Below are 17,324 nucleotides of genomic sequence, written 5' to 3'. Positions count from 1 at the left end.
GATGTCCTATTTTACTCTGAGCTGTGATTTGGGCCCCATAACCTCTCCATTACAAAGATCGTCTACTTCCACCTCCATAATATTGCTAGTCTCCACTCCTGCGTCAACCAAAACCCTCACCCATGCCTTTGCCAATTCCACACTTGACTATTCTAATGCTGCATTGGCCAGCCTCCCATTCATAAAGTTCAATTCACCCAAAAATTTGCTACCCATATGATGTGCCCAAAGTCCCATTCACCCATCCCCCCTTATGCTCTGTACAATGGCTCCCAACCCACAGCACCAACTTAAAAATCTCGCGCCCATGTTCAGATCCCTCCCCGGCCCCTTTCCTCTCCACCTCTCCGACCTCCGGCCGTTCAAACCTCTTGAGAACTCTGTGTTCCCCCACCTCTGGCTTCTGGTGCATCTCCCATTCTCTTTGCCCTGTCTTACAGCCCATTAAGCACCTTCTTAAAATCTCAGGATGTCCCAAGGTGCTTTAAATCCAATGATGTGGACTGAAGGAAACGCAGCAACCAATTTGAGCACAGCAAGCTCCCATAAATAGCAGTGTTGGTTAAGGGATAAACATTGGCCAGGACGCCAGGGAAAACTCTGCTGCTCTTCGAATAGTGTTGTGGAATCTTTTACATCCACCCAAAAGGGCAAACAGGGCCTTGGTTTAAAGTCTCTTCAGAAAGATTGCACCTCTAACAGTGCTGCACTCTCTCTCAGTCCTGCAGTGGAGTGTCAGCTTAGATTATGTGTTTCCTGTCTTAGAGTGCGGGCTAAACCTACAACCTTGGACTCAGAGATGAGCTGCTACCTGCACCCTCCCCCCACCCCACCCCACCCCACTCACCAAACCCTGGTTGATGGCTCAATGGTTTCTGTTTCTCATTTAGCAGGGGCTTGAATTGTGTCTCCTATTTGTTTCCATCTGCAGACTGTAAAGCCGAGGTGGCCATAAAAATTTCATGAAGGAATGTCGGGTGCAGGAGAGGAGAGAGAGTCTAAAATAGAGTATATAGGCTAACTTCTCCAGATATTTCCAGAGGGGTTTTTTGCGTTCACAGTAGGTATTGTTCATTGGGAATGCTGCTGCTAACGACCCGTGACATGTCAAGGCCGAGGGGGCTGCAGAAATCCAGCTGTCCTTTTTGAGAACGCGACTGGTGACGTTCTTTTACATCCATTGTAATTTGACTCCTCCACTGATCCAGTGTGTGTTGTGCCCTCAATTACTACACTGACATAAAATGACATAAAGGCAGCCTTTTATATAAATCTTTAAATGTTCCACTGAGTTACTTATAGAATATGGTAGTGGGGACAGTTTCCTCAAGTTCTCTATGAAGTGGATTATCAGCACTTTTACATCATAAACAGGACAACGTACCCATCGGCCCTCAAACAGAACCTGGGAGCTCTGTGCCCTGATAGTCCCTGTTTACTTTCTGTCCTGCCAGATCAAGGCAGAAGGCCCAGGGGAGTTTGAATCTGCTGTTGGGTGGGTTCATTTTATACTGATGAGTGCCACGAATGGTGAAAGAAGTGGTCATCTGCCTTTCATGGCATCAAGTGAAAACCTCCTTATATCAACAGCGCAAGGCTGTAGAAGCTTCAACCACCCCTGCCCCACACTTCCGCCTAACACTGCACCAATAACTGGGCCTTTTGCCCTTAGTTACCATCTTATAATCGTGAATCTTCAAAGAGATATAACATTACAGGAGGTGACTATTCAACCCTTCTAGCCTGTCCCACATTCAATTAGATCATGGTTGATTTATATCTTAACTCCATTATTCGCCTTGGTACCATACCCATGCCCTATAGCAATCTATCAATCTCAGTTTGAAATATTCAATTGACCCCCGGCTTTAGCAATTTTTAGGGAGAGACAATTCTAGATTTTTCTTTTTGTGGAGAACTGTTTTATACCTTGAACAGCCTGGTCCTAATTTTAAGAAAACTTTCCTTGATCTGGACTCCTTCACCAGAGATTCTCTTTATCTACCCCATAAAATCCTTTAAATTTGTTTCTTAAATGTGAATGTGAAAAGTATTTCAACTGAACTGCGAGTTGGAATTGTTTTAAATGTTTACCGCTATGTTGTCAGATGAATTATTGTCAATGGCCCTTCAACCTTACTCTTTCCAATGTTCCTTCTTAAACTAATGTCATTCAGAGAGGCGGGCTTGAATCTAGCCAGTGTCTGAGATAAAAATTCAGTGTTTGACCTTTTGAACATTGTACAAATGTTGCAAATCAGAGTCGTGATTTACTGGGAATATCAACCTCTGAAAGACTGCCCCCTATTGCCGAGATAGTGGCACTTCTGGTTTCCAACCAATTTGAACCAATAAAATGGCACCAGGTTAACCCGCAATGCCACAATATGACTGTCAGTTATTTACATATACCCGGTTCTACAAGAGGGCTACCTCTAAGACGGCTGACAAACTTAGAAATGTGTGTGTAATTAAAATATGATTCTGTGTCCGTTAGCAAAACAAGCACTCTCCTTACAGATCGATGGGGAATGATTTCAGATTGAGTTGCAGCGACAGCTGTTCTTAATCCCCTCCCCTCCCCCCACACTCTCTGGCCTACAGATTGAGACAGCCTGAGGGGAGAGAGGGAGCGGGTGGTTTACAAGGTGCTGTGGAGACATCTATCACCTCCCCTCTTTGGATTTTCCAAGGTTTATTCTTCCTATTAAAGTTTAAATTGAACCTCTAATCCATTCTGGGCTGGGGAGAGATTGTTTCACGGATGGCACACCTAAACTCAGTGGTTGACATAAATGCGCTTCCTGCTAACGTAAACACTGGGAGTAGGAAATTGGGTTTTAATCCTGAGTTTAAAATTGCCCCTTTGGGACCAAAATGATTGTTCTTTAGCCCAGCAAAGCAGATAACCGGAGGACAAATCTGAGACATGCAGAATGTATAATCAGTGCCATCTTTGACTCTTGGAAAATCAGGCAGGTTGTAACACATTTTGCTTTAACCCCTTACCAGCAGTAAGGTTTGTTTATGAAGTTTGACCCTTTCCCACCCTTGGCACCTGACTGTTTTTCTACTGTAAATAATGGCCCACATGATGCAGGGTTTAAATAAAATTAAAGCACTTGTTTCCGATTGAATCTATTATGAGAAAGTAAATCCCAATTTTTTTTACAAAAAAATGCAGATGTTCCCTACTTTTATTATTTGTTTCCAATGAGGTGTAGTTCCCAACAAATAACTGACCTGCAGTTTTAAAAAATCACCTTATCTTATATAGTAATGCCATTGATGCCAGAATGAAAGATAAATACATTTTTAAAATTGGAAATTACTTTGTGCAAATGTGATCATGCTAATATCTAATAGACGCAAAAAGCCAAATTAAAGTGCATGCTTCGAGTTTGACCCAGAACTGTGCTGGGTTATTCGATCTGATCCTAGGTATCCAGCGGCATGTGACAAGCGACCTCATTACCCCAGGATTAAGGAGTGGGAAATCATCCGAGGTTCCTGGTACTGATGGCTTTCCAGCCATTCCTGCTGGCGGGTATGCAGGCTTGTTAGTCAGGCCATGCAGGGCTCCCATGGTTGCTGCTACTCAATATGGAAGCTCACCGGTGAGCACAGGAACTGAGCCCACCACAAGCCTGTGAGGAGGGAGAATATTTTTTCCCAAAGAGAACTTTTATTCATCGTCAGTAATGAACACTGAATCCAATTAGACAAATCTAATGTAATTTATTTTCTTTAGATTTTTCTCTAACTAAATCGGATTAAAAATGTCACTGATTCTCCTGTGGTCTCCAATGTGTTATAGTATCTTGTTCTAACAGTGGCATGGGCAATTGTGCAAAACTAAAAATAACCAATTATTCTGATCATGTCGTTGGCAATTTTTTATGTAAAGGAAGCAGTTCATTATAGTTGAAATAATAGGGGCAGCTTATTTCTTTTATTGGACTTCAGCACTATGGAGTTTTTGAAAAAGCAAATAATGTTTTGACCAGAATTATTGGGCGTTTATCACAATTTCTGCAGATTTCTGTTCCCCCACCCCTTCCTCTTTTTTTCCATTCAGTCTCCTGTGCTGTACATTGTTCTATGGCCCAGAGGCCATACAGGAGAGCTGAAGGGCTGCTTCAAAGCCCGATAGTGGAACTGGTACAGTGCAGCCCAAGGTCACTCACTCTCCATTCTGGTGTTGCACCCCCAGACTAGAATGGCTACCAGGGGTGAGGAACTTTGGTTAGGCAGAGACCAGAGAAGCTGAGGTTGTTCTCCTTAGAGCAGAGAAGGGAAGATTTAGGTGGATAAAATTTTCAGTGGTTTTTGATAATGGAATTAAGCAGAAACTCTTTCCATCAGCGGAAGTGTTGGTAACCAGAGAATGCAGATTTAAATAATTGGCAAAAGAACCAAAGTTGAGATGAGAAGGCATTTTCTTTTCATAGAAAGATGTTAGGATCTGGAATGTTTTGCCTGAAAGGATGATGCAAGCAGATTCAACAGCAATTTCCAGAAAGGAATTGGGTAATTACTTGCATAGAGTCACATGGAAATTACAAGACGGAAACAGACCATTGAATCTAACTGATTTATGCTGGACATCCTCCCTCAACATATCCTTCTATATCTTTCTCCCTCATTTACTTATCTAGCTTCCCCTTTGGTGCATCTATGCTATTCACCTCAACCTCTATGGAGCGCGGGGAGTGGGTCTAATTTGGATAGCACTTTCAAGGAGCTGGCACAGGCACAATGGGCTGAAAGGTCTCCTTTTGTGCTCTGTGATCGTATGAGAGGCTGCATTTCACTAACAAAAAGCTGTGAGAATATCCTGCAATGGACTGTTGCAGCCTCATTTGATATATTAGCAGAAAAAAATTGGCAAAGACAAATGACACACTGGCCAATGCCTGTATTTGCAAAGCACTCTCCCAGATGATCGGCCCTCTTTAAATTAGTATTTAATCGGAGGAGCTTTAAAATCATTAGTAAAACTGCAGACCTCATAGTTGCCTTCCTGAGCTGCTGATTTGTGTGACAATGTATGGCACAATGTGAAACATCTGGCACTCAGTGATTTACAACCTGCACTTGGGGAATCAAGCTAATATCGTGAGAGAAATGGATTTTCTTTTCTAGGGAAGTTTTTTGTGACCACTGACTGCTACACCACCTCCTTTAAAAGATAATTAAGACACATGTTAATTTGTAAGGATATTTTCCTTTACTAATAGAAGAGTGAATAAGACCAACCTGCGTTTCTTTTTTCTAAAAAAAAAAGTTTAATCAGACTACCAAGAGTGGTTGCGAGGGATGCCTCAGTAAGCAGATGTTACATATTTGATGCCTTGCATTGCCTGGAGCTGGAGTGCTGAGATGCAGACTAAATGAACCTGACAATGCAGAGCACTTTGGGGAGATGGGGAGATTTCGGTCGGTTTTGTCTACATGATGTTAGACCACACAATCCTGAAGCAACCTCAAGTCAAATAAACTTCCTAGATGATTCCATATTTGTTTTTCTTACTTTCTTTTTGTAAAAGCCTACCTCATATTGGAATCTCCGTTTATGGGATTATTTCTTTCTGCTGCAGTTTAGATGGAAAGTGGAAGAAAATCGTTTGGCAGCCATAGTCCCTGGTTTTGAGCGTGCTATTGACAAAGAGCCTCATGGGGGCATCTATAATCCTATCATGCTCCCCATAAACTAAACCATCCTTTTCTGAGTGGGATAGCTAATTATATGCTTGCTCTACTATTATTTGTCTATGATTCAAGGGGAGGCGGTGACGTAGTGATGATGGGCGAGCTTTTTTGGTCCCACCGAAATTCAATGGACATTTGGCTGCCTCTTCAAATTTTCTTTTCCTGCCATAAGCAGGACTGTTAATTCTCAGCCCGTGTCACTGGACTAGTAATCCAGAGGCCCAGAGTAATGCCTAGTGGGCACAGGTTCAAATCCCACCATAGCAGCTGGTGGAATTTAAATTCAATCAATAAAATAGTCTGGAATTGAAAGCTAGTCTCAGTAATGGTGACTATGAAACTATCATCGATTATCATAAAACCCTTCTGGTTCACTAATGTCTTTCAGGGAAGGAAATCAGCCATCCTTACCTGGCCTGACTTACATGTGGCTCCAGACCCACAGCAGTGTGGTTGACTCTTAACAGCCCTCCGAAATGGCCAAGCAAGCTAAGCTATTTCAGAGGGCATTTAAGAGTCAAACCACACTGCCGTGGGTCTGGAGTCACATGTAGGTCAGACCAGGTGAGGACAGCAGATTTCCTTCCCTCAGAGACATTAGATGTTTTTTTTTTAACAATAATCGGCAATGGTTTCATGGTCACCATAAGACCTTTTAATTCCAGACTTTTTTTATTGAGTTCAAATTCAACCATCTGCCATGGCAGGATTCGAACCCAGGTCCCCAGAACATTATCCTGGGCCTCTGGATTACTAGTCCCACTCAGTTTAAGGGCAATTAAGGATGGGCAACAAATACTGGCCTTGCCAGTGACACCCACATCCCATGAAGGAATTAAAAAAAAGATAAACTTAGTTGTTGACTGGACAATGTGCCTAGTTTATGCTGAATGTGATATCCTACTTGCAAGGGGCAATACACCGAACTGCACTTTTATTTGTTCCGAGTATCGAATGAAGCAGCCTGAAGCCCAACCATAGTACGATGCAGCACAGAAGGATACCATTTGGCCCACCGTGCCTGAGCTGGTGTATTGAAAGAGCTATCTAATTAGTTCCATTAGATAGCTAATTAGTTATCTAATTGATTCAATTTAGCTGCTCTTTGAACATAGAACTGCATTTTCATATATATATATCCAATTGCCTTTTGCAAGTTACAAATGAATTTACTTTCTCCACCTTTTCAGGCAGTGCATTCCAGATCGTAACCACTTGCTCCGTAAAAACTCTTCTCCTCATCTCCCCCTGGCCTTTTTGCCAATTGGCCTAAACCTGTGTCCTCTGTTTATCTATCCTCCAGCCAATGGGAACAGTTTCTCCCTATTTATTCTTCTCAAAGCCCTACATAATTTTGAACACCTCTATTAAGTCTGTCATAACCTTCTCTATCCTAAGGAAAACAACCCCAGCCTCTCCATATAACTGAAGCCTATCCTCCCTGTTACCATTCTAGTAAATCTCTTCCACACCCTCTCCAAGGCCTTGACATCCTTCCTAAAGTGTGGTGTTCCAAGCCACTCATCAACCTGACTTGGAAAAATATCACTGTTCCTTCATTGTTGCTGGGTCAAAATCCTGGAACTCCCTTCCTAACAGCACTGTGGGTGTACCTACACCACATGGACTGCAGTGGTTCAAAAAGGCAGCTCACCACCACATTCTCAAGGGCAACTAGGGATGGGCAATACATGCTGACCCAGCCAGCAAAGCACACACCCCATGAATGAATAAAAAAAAAGAATTGGACACAGTGCTCCAGCTGAGCTCTAGCCAGTGGTTTATAAAATTCACAGTGCAACAAAAAACTGCTGAGTAGTTTCTGGTTCTGTGAACTAGAACCTGTGAGGACTCCTGCTAGTTGGATTCAGCTGTCAACTTTTGTTTGGCATTTGGAATCCTTCGAGTGAGCCCTGGGATGCTTTCCCTGAGTGCGGAGATATTAATGAGCGCAGTATAAAGCTGTCACTCAAAGGCTTTATTTTTGAGGGGCAAAATAAGGTGGTGCATCAGTAAAAGCCCAACTTGCTCCAGCTCTACTTTGTGAGCAAGTGGTGCATCGCGGTGAACTGACGAGGTGGATCTTGCCAACCCCTACGCTGAGAACATAAGATAGGTCTCTGCTGAGTCTTCCTCGCACATAGCTTTGTAAATAGTTGATGTCAAACATTTACTCTGACCCTCGCTAATACTTGTCTAAACTGAGTGACCTGACCTTTGAACTTTTAGCCTCCTTATACCCCACCCCATCTTTCATCATCTGGGCCCCACTGCAGATAGGACAGTCTATTGGCAGGTTTGACAAAGTGCCTAATTTGTATTACTGAACAGCTTCATGTTAATGTGATTGCCATGTGCCTGGGAAGGGAGCAGTTTGTAAATTATTTGCTTCATTGATTCAAGTCCCAACCCCCCCCAAAAAATACCCTCTCCAATTAACATAGTAGCTTTTTGGAAGCAACTGCAACTAATTTTATATTATGGTGAACAACCTGAAGGGTTATAGTTTGAGTGAAGTGCTTTTGTGAAATAGCTCACTCCATTTTGAATTTCTGCTTCAGATTGCTTTATCCAGGAGAAGTCACTTTTCATCACTTCCTGGTTTAAAAAAAAGTGACCCCAAAAAAAGAACATTTTTGGCATTGTTTTGTTTTGTATTCAATCCAGAGATTTTTTGTTTTTGTTGCACACTCAAATTTTGGTGATGAAAACATTTCACTCTCCCAAACAGTCCCACTTCCGAGACTTTAGCACAAAGTCCGGGCTGACATTCCACTGCAGTACTGAGGGAGTGCTGAACTGTCGGAGGTGCCATCTTTTTGATGAGTCCTCAAACCAAGATCCTGGTCTGCCCCCTCAGGTGGGTGGAAAAGATCCCTGGCAGTGTTTCAAAGCAGAGCAAGGGACCTCTCCCCAGTTTCCTGGCCAATATCTATCTTTCACCCAGCATCATTAAAAGAGATTATCTCATCATTGTCACATTGCTGCTTGTGGGATCTTGCTGTGTGTGAACTGGCGGCCACATTTCCTGTTACAACAGTAACTACACTTCAAAAGTACTTCATAGGCTGTAAAGCACTTTGGGATGTCCTGAGGCTGTGAAAGGCGATATATATTACTAAAGGAATATTATTGAAGGATCAGAGCCTCACAACAGGAATCTAATCTGATTCTAAAGATACTTACTCAATACTAGGTCTAATATGAAATTCAAATGCATTAATGTCAAATTTGAGTGATGTTTGCCACCTGATGTATAAGTAAAATCTTGTTCTTCACTTTTTCAGGTTATTCGCACCTGTCAAGCAGCCTTTATCCTCCTTATATTCCGCTCAGTCACTTGGAGCACCCGAGTAATGGCAGTCCGATTCTAGCCCAGCTCAGCCAGCATAGCTTGTTCGAATCTCAGAAAGGTCAGTGTCTGTTATTTGTTCACGCATCTCTTACTTCATCACTTCCCTCTTTTTGTCCATCAAGCTATTCTGAAATTGGGAAGCTAACCCATTGGTGCTTTGATTGGATAAGGTTTGATTTATGAATTGCTCCAGAATGGAAGAATAATGGACCCAGGCCTCTTGTTCAATGTCGTTTGTTACCATTCCCACCTGGTTCCATCTGTAAACCAATGCTTGATGAACAGTATCTTTCATGGTTGGTTAATAAGTCCAATGCAATAATTCTAGTCTGGCAGACTGTCATGTGGAAATGACGTCAGGATTTTAAGAAGCCTTGGTCCATGTAGCAATAGACCACCTGGAGCAGATTAACAACAATTATTGACTAACATCTAAAATTCCTATTTATGACCAGAGGATGTAAGTCTTTTTCATCCAAGAAAGAAATATTGAAAGGGGGTACAGTCTAAATCTTGAAATGCTGCAAATCACAGATTATGTCGTTGTAGGCAGATCATTTAATTGGAGCTGTGCAAATGGAAGGTAAATGGGGCAAATAACTGGCAGGGCTCAAGTCCGGTAGACCAGAAGGTATTTTTCTGCCTAGAGGATAGTAGATGTATGAAGAAACACCATGTAGCTAACAAGCTGAAAATAGGAGTTGTATGTCTATATGGTTTAGAATGGAATTGAAAAATGTAAAGATAGACAGTTGATACCTTCACAAATAATCACTAAGTTCCAGTTCTTTTGGTACCTTGGGAATCTCATCAATGTAAGCAGTCAGGGTCGAATGATATGGATTGCAATGTTAGATTGATGTCCTGGGAATCCTGCTTGCTGACCTTGGGGAATAGGAGTCAGAGAAAATTAACAGAGCATTGACATCTTGGAAGCCAAACCTCTGATTAGTGACATCTCTCCAGGAGATTAAGCAAGTTGGGGAGAGACTACATTAGCGTGGCGTATGCAAGGTCTGTTTAATAGAAGGAAACCTAGTGGGGCAAAAGGCCTTTTCTGATTGTATATTTATGTTTGATGTATAGTTTTGGGATTCAGATAAGGCCGTAAGCCAAAAAGAATTGAGCTTGGCAAAGTCTTTTCATGATCTGGCTTGACGTTCTAAAACCCATGTTTTTAAATGAACGATTTAATAATGAAACTTATACAGTGTTTTGCATGGGTGAGTTGTGAAATCCCTCTGTAGGTAGTAAAGGCACCTTACTATAGGTGCTTTGTTCTGTTAAGAATGATGATAACATCAGTGTTTATGCAAATAATATTGCTCAGGGCCACACGTATTGTTGGCAATGGTGTCCATTGTTTCTCAGTGGGAGCATATGCCAAGATCTGTTAAGATATTTTGCTTCAGAATGTTTTAACTCGACTTCATTGCAAATGCTATCATTTAGTAGCGAGAAGTGCAAATCCCACGAGAATTGTACCATTCGCTGGTTTACTGAGAAATACTTGGTTCGAGATTCTCTCTCACCCACATTTAACTTTCCAAATTAAAACGCTAACGCGTCCAATGTTAGTTTGCCCTCACAAAATATATATTTTTCCCCCATTTTGCCATGGAATCAAAATGCTCATTTTGAAGATGGTGACACTGAGGAGCAGGAAAAATAAATTGGATGAACAAGGGGGAAAAAAAAAATTAAACGTTAAAGGCAAAGCAGATGAGTCAGCAACAGAAACTGAATGATTGGTTAATATTTTGACTGGCACCCTTGAGATTAATTTATCTTTCTCATAAATCTGCTGTGGATTTCCAGCACTTTTCAGTTTCCACTCAAAATTAGTCTTAGGTTGCATAGATCTCCTTAGGTGATATTTTAAAAATTATATCATTTACACTCCCCAAATATTGAAGGGATGGATAATTGGAGCAAAGTGGTATTTTTTTTTTTAATCATTAAGACTAGAATCTTAGAAGGTTAAGAAATGCATAAAACATGCCTGCCGGCACAAACTGGGCACAGGGAGCAATCACTGTGCTGGAACAGCTAGGCCTGAGGCCTGACCAAAATTGGGCCTCAATTATATTAGACCAACAAGCTGAGGACACCTGCTGTGTATCCCCAAGCAGTTTGGCAGTGAAACAGATACCAATTTTGGGCTGTTGCTATGCTGGCAGCAGCCCTCGAGTAAGTCCCAGAAGGGGAAGCTAAATTGTAATGTCTGTAGATTTGGGGGAAGCAATGTTGCTGCTCCAGGCTCCCTGGGAAAGATTTTATTTTGAGAAAAGTCAACTTACTTTTCATTGCTAGCTGAAGGACCCTGAGTGTTGCACCACTAACTCATCCTGGAAAGGGATTGTTTCATATTGGACCCCTAATTTACATATACAAGGGGCCTAACACCTGTGTTAGGTGTCTGTTGGGATGCTGAAACAAATGGACCCCCCCATGAATTTAGGTGGGATCAACTCCTGTACAGGGCACCCCACTGCCAAATTGGCATAATCTGCGACCAATACATTTTTATTTTATAAAGTTTTATGCCCAATAAATGGGCACAACACATACCAATTTCCACCCTTCATGCCTTGATCAGTATTTCTACAAACAGTAGTAAGAGTTATTGGGATCTCAGTGCTGTACATTGGAGTGGATCTGCGGACTTCAATCAAGTATGAATTTTTCTGGAATTGACTATACTTTTTCCAAAGACTCAAAATTGACAGGAGATTTATTGGAAACCTAACTGCTAGTAGGAAAGCAAATGTACCGCATCCATCACTGACTTAGTGTTGGTGAAGCAGCTTAAGGACACAAGGTATCCATGGCTAGTCATTTGTTACAGCACCTCCTCGGATAAAGGAGCACACTAAATGTGAGCCTTCCCAGTAAATCTGACAAGGAGGAAAATGGGAATCCAGTTATTTGTGTTCTGCTATACTGAAACACAGGAGCCGGGTTGAACGAAAGATCCACATTAAGCTCAAGATTGGAGCTGCCTCCTGTATTCCTTATGTCCTTTAGCTAGAAGAATGGAATCATTTGGGCTGTAAACTCTATCCATGTTCATTGATCAATGCCAAGCTGTGATGAGAAATGAACTTTTTACAGGGAGGGGCTACATCCATCTATCAGCTGAGTATGAATAGAATTCCTCCCAATTAGCTCATACTGAAGGTCGGCTGAGCAAGGATTTGACACAAAATAAAAACAGAATTACCTGGAAAAACTCAGCAAGTCTGGCAGCATCGGCGGAGAAGAAATCAGTCAACGTTTCGAGCCCTCATGGCCCTTCGGCAGAACTGAAGCATAGTTTCAACAAGGGAGAAATATAAATTGGTTTAAGGTGGGTGGGGGGGAAAGAGACACATTGAGGGTGTGGTGTGAGCAGATAATCAAAAGATGTCAGAGACAAAAGGGTCAAAGAGGTGTTGAAGGTGGTGGTCTTTGTCTGAGAAAAGTGCTAATTAAGAATGGAAGACAGGATACTCAAAGTACAGCTCTAGTGGGGGTGGGGTGGAAAGACTAAAGGTTTTAGTTTTAGATTTAAAAATAATGGAAATAGGTGGGGAAAGAAGAATCTATATAAATTATTGAAAAAAAAGGCGGGTGGGGGGGGAAAAGAAACGGGGTGGGGATGGGGGGAGGGGGAGTTTAAGATCTAAAGTTGTTGAATTCAATATTCAGCCCAGAAGGCTGTAAAGTGCCTAGTCGGAAGATGAGGTGCTGTTCCTCCAGTTTGCGTTGGGCTTCACTGGAACAATGCAGCAAGCCAAGGACAGACATGTGGGCAAGAGAACAGGGTGGAGTGTTAAAATGGCAAGCGACAGGGAGGTTTGGGTCTTTCTTGCGGACAGACCGCAGGTGTTCCGCAAAACGGTCGCCCAGTTTGCGTTTGGTCTCTCCAATGTAGAGGAGACCGGATTTGACTTGTTGGTTCTGTGACCCAGCCTAAGACATTTTGAAGCCGTCTCATATTGGAACTCAACGGTGTTTTAAAAAATGAAAGGCTCGTGTCTGACGCTTAAAGTACAATGCATTATGGAGTGGTCCACACGATCAAGAGTTAATATTTTGTAACATCATGGCAGATTGTCTGTCCATGCCTCCGCCCCAGTTTCGGAGCCTCCTGAGTGATCCGGTCCATTTTGAGGGCCGAGCCTGATTAGGGGGGAGTGGGTGGATAAGAAGAGTCCAGGGGCTGCAGCCTCCATGAAATTCAACCCAATGTTTCAGGTTAATGACCTTCTCATCAGAAGTCTGTGACGAAAGGTCATCGACCTGAAACACACTGCTGCGCACTCCACTGATGTGAATTGACCTACTGAGTGTTTTGGTTTCACTTGTGCACCAGTTGAACAGACTGAAACCATGACTACTGCACACCACGAAAGACCAAGGACATTGTTGCATTTTCTATTGAGCTGACATTCGTGTTTTTGTTTGTTTTTATTACAGATGGATTCTATTTACACAGCCATGCGGGACAGCCAGCTCTTCATGGCACAGCACACCCTCAAGCCACCATCTCCAGGACAACATCCAATCACACATCAGGTTCTATCCTGCGAGAAAAGGAAATGTGCCACCCTCACAAAAGTTCAAAGGATTCGGAGAGGTATCCTGCGAAAGACTCGAAAGAGAAAATGTATAGGACTGAGGTAAACATAAGCATGGCTAAAAAGGAGAAGGAGAAGCCCCGGGAAGAATCTAGGCCCCGGAGTGTGGTGGACCTCACACAAGATGGTCGGACTGATAATGATAGGAGGATCCATCTTCTTGACAAACCCGCCAAGGTCAGTGAGCATCACTCTACAGTTCTTAGCAATCACTCTCCAAACCGGGGCAATGGTAATGGAGAACCAAAGTCTAAAAATCCTTTGCAGACCTTGTCTCTTAGTAATTGTAACAGTGGTTCCAGTTCCTCATTAAGACTTCCCGGCACTGAACAGGACAGATGCTCCAAAGACTCTGTTAAGCATGATGAGAACATGAGGCCTTTGTTGCATGTTCACACAGAAAAGACCCGAAAGTGTGACACCGTGGTGACTTCAGTTGGCACTTTGCATGTTTCCTGTGGCTGTCCATCACCCCACTCTTCTCAAACAGCCCGGATGCCATCTTCTAGCACATTCCCTCCTCTTCCTGTCCATTCCAGTATCTACACAATCTACCCCACTGCCAGGGAGCCAGGAAAGGAACATAAAGTTATTGCACCTACCTTTGTGCCTTCGGTTGGGTTTTATGAGGACAGAAATGGGCCCATTCAGATAGCTTCTCAGGCGAGAGACAATAAAAGTGACAAAAATAAAGACAAAGATATCAACAGAGCAGCTGGTGACAGAGCAGGCACTTTGCAATGCCCCTCTGAAAGGACACTGGTGGATACCTCCCGGTTAATGGTTACACAGGATTTGCCTGTGCATCCAGATAGCAAAAGGGTAGACAATATGAGGGAGGAAGGGTCAGTCATTAGGTCCAACTCTTTAGCAATAAAGAGGCCCATGACCTCCGAACTGTTTTTGAACAAACCAGGCCTTAGTCCCTCCGAAACTAGAGACTTACACTCAAGTAGCGCCACGTCGAAAGACTTGGTGAGATCAGGTTTTGAAGTCGATCACAGAACACAAGAGCGGGATCGATTCCAAAGATCCAGTTTGAAGGATCCCTCGAAAGTTTTTAATGGAGTAGATGTCACAAGGCTGCATTTGGAACAATCCCAGCTAAAACGTTCTGGTACTCCCGAGCCAAAATGGAAGCCATTTGAAATGGCGACCTATGCAACCACTCAAATGGCAGCATTGGCTGCGCAGCATGGCCATGGGAGCAGAGCTGAGGAGGAACAAAAAAAGGCTTTTCTGGACCCAGCGAGCCTGCAAAGATCGGCTGTGGTGGGGAATCCCAGCGAGGTTTCGGCCATGCAGAGTTTAATAAAGTACAGCGGCAGCTTTGCTAAAGAAACATCAGGGCGGCCTGGGAGCGGTAAGAAGAGCCCATTTGGTGGACTCGGGAACATGAAGACTGACTCCAATCAGCACAGCATTTCAAAGATACAGCACCTGCCACTTCAACAACTGAACAAACAGCTCAAGAAGGACCCAGAGAGGCCAGAGAGTGCAAAATCATTCGGGAGGGATGGATGCGGAACACAGGGCGAGGTGGAGGTAAGGCATCCACCTGTGGGGATTGCAGTGGCAGTGGCCCGGCAGAAAGACAACAGCAGCAAACCTGGTGCTGGCGTGATGGACAGGGATCGGTCACTCTCCATGAACAGCATGAAAGGTAAGAACATTGCCCCTCAGTAGAACGAACCCGTATTTCCTGACACTGAGCTTTGAATGCCTTGGCGCTTGTGAACTCCATAGGCAGAGGTGGGAGTGGAGGGGGAGAGCTTGCAGGTTGGAGGAGCCACCTCATGACTTGGCCCCTGGGCCTGGCCAAGGAAGCTATCCACGGTCCAGGTGGGACGTGGCCTGTCTAGGGTGAGCACCCTGGCTGCCCTCCTCTCTTTCACGGGTCTTGTCCAGGCCTGGGTAACCCTGGGGAAGGAATGCGCGGTGTCCAGCAGTACATTTGAGGCCTCCTGCATCCAGTGGACACCACAGGGACTGGAAGGTGTAGTCAACATGGGAAACAATATTATTTAAATTCATTAGTTTATTTTCCTGTTTTATGGTTTTTATTAAGTATAATTTTAAAAAGGGGCACTTGTATTTGGTTTTGGTTGATGGTTATTTTAGGAAAGGTATAAGTGAGCTCCAGTGCCACTCACTTCATAATTTTTCTTGTAATCCTTTACATTCAACAACAACTTATATTTATGTAGCACCTTTAATGTAGTAAAATGCCCCAAGGCACTTCAAAGAGGCAGTATAAAACACAATGTGACTGCAAGCCACATAAGGAGATATTAGGTCAGACGGTCAAAAGCTTAGTCAAAGAGGTAGGATTTAAGGAGTGTCTTAAAGGAGGAAAATGAGGTGGAGGGACAGCGAGTTGCAGGGAGACTATTCGAGACCCTAGGGCCTAGGCAACTGAAGGTGTGGCCACCAATGTTGGAGCAATCCAAATTGGGGGTGCTCAAGGGGCCAGAATTAGAGGAGCACAAATATCTTGGATGGTTGTGGGGTTGGAGGAGATTATAGAGATAAAGAGGGGTGAGGCCATGGAGGGATTGGAAAACAAGGGTGAGAATTTTAAGACCTTGTTTGACCGGGAGCCAGTGTAGGTCAGCGAGCGCAGGGATGATAGGGGGAATGGGACTTGCTGCGAGTTAAGACACGGGCAGCAGAGTTTCAGATGACCTCAAGTTTGTGAAGGGCAGAATATGGGAGTGCAGCCAGGAGTGCATTGGAATAGTCGAGTTAAGAGGCAACAAATGCATGAATGAGGGTTTCAGCAGCAGAAGAGCTGAGGCAGGGGCGAAGTCAGGCGATGTTACGAAGGTGGAAATCGGCAGTCTTGGTGAGGGGTGATCAGAAGCTCAGCTTGGGGTTGAATGTGACACCAAGATTGCAAACAGGCAGGCTGAATCTCAGCCTGTTAGGGAGGGGGATGGATTCAGTGGTTAGGGAACAGAGTTTGAAGTGGGCGCTGAAAACAATGCCTTGTCTTCCCGATATTTAATTGGAAGAAGTTTCTGCCCATCCAGTACTGGGTGTTGGATAAGCAGTCTGATAATTTGGCAACTGTGGAGAAGTCGAGCGAGGTGGAGGCGAGGTGGAGCTGGGTGCTGTCAGTGTGCATGTGAAAACATGGAAGATGTCGCTGCGGGGCAGGATGTAGGGGAGAAATAGGAGGAAGCCAAAGATAGATCCTTGGGGGACACCAGAGGTAATGATGCAAGAGCAGGAAGGGAAGCCATTTGCAAGTGATTCTCTGGCTACAGATAGGTAGGTAGCTAAAAATAGAACAAGGTGAATGCAGTCCCACCCAGCTGGATGACGGTGGAGAGGCATTGGAGGAGGATGGTGTGATCAGCCATGCCAAAGGCAGCAGACAGGACGAGAAGGACAAGGAGGGAAAGTTTACCTTTGTCACAGTTACATAGGATGTCATTTGTGACCTCGATAATAGCTGTTTCGGTACTGAGATAGGGGCAAAAACCTGATTGGAGGGACTTAATCGTGGAGTTCTAGAAAAGATGGACATGGATTTAGGAGACAACAAAAGGTTTGAGGAATTTGGAGAGGAAAGTAAGGTTGAAGATGGACCAGTAGTTTGCAAGGATCGAGGGGGGGGTGGGGGAGTCAAG

At 43.7% G+C, this 17,324-nt stretch overlaps 1 protein-coding gene across 8 annotated transcripts in view; it reads left to right on the top strand.

The window, feature by feature from the left end:
* tnrc18 (trinucleotide repeat containing 18) overlaps positions 1-17,324 on the top strand; it is a 158,922-nt gene that overhangs the window by 62,469 nt on the left and 79,129 nt on the right. For all 8 annotated transcript variants that reach the window (XM_078558628.1, XM_078558627.1, XM_078558626.1 and 5 more), the window contains 2 exons: positions 9,000-9,125; positions 13,529-15,352. In XM_078558628.1, coding sequence (XP_078414754.1) covers positions 9,000-9,125; positions 13,529-15,352 — 1,950 coding nt within the window. The remainder of the gene's footprint in view (positions 1-8,999; positions 9,126-13,528; positions 15,353-17,324) is intronic.

The sequence above is a fragment of the Cetorhinus maximus genome, chromosome 15, assembly GCF_964194155.1.
Source record: "Cetorhinus maximus chromosome 15, sCetMax3.hap1.1, whole genome shotgun sequence".
In the NCBI taxonomy this organism is placed as follows: domain Eukaryota; kingdom Metazoa; phylum Chordata; class Chondrichthyes; order Lamniformes; family Cetorhinidae; genus Cetorhinus; species Cetorhinus maximus.
The sequence above is the reverse complement of the archived record's forward strand: the minus strand, read 5'-3'. Positions and strand labels throughout refer to the sequence as shown.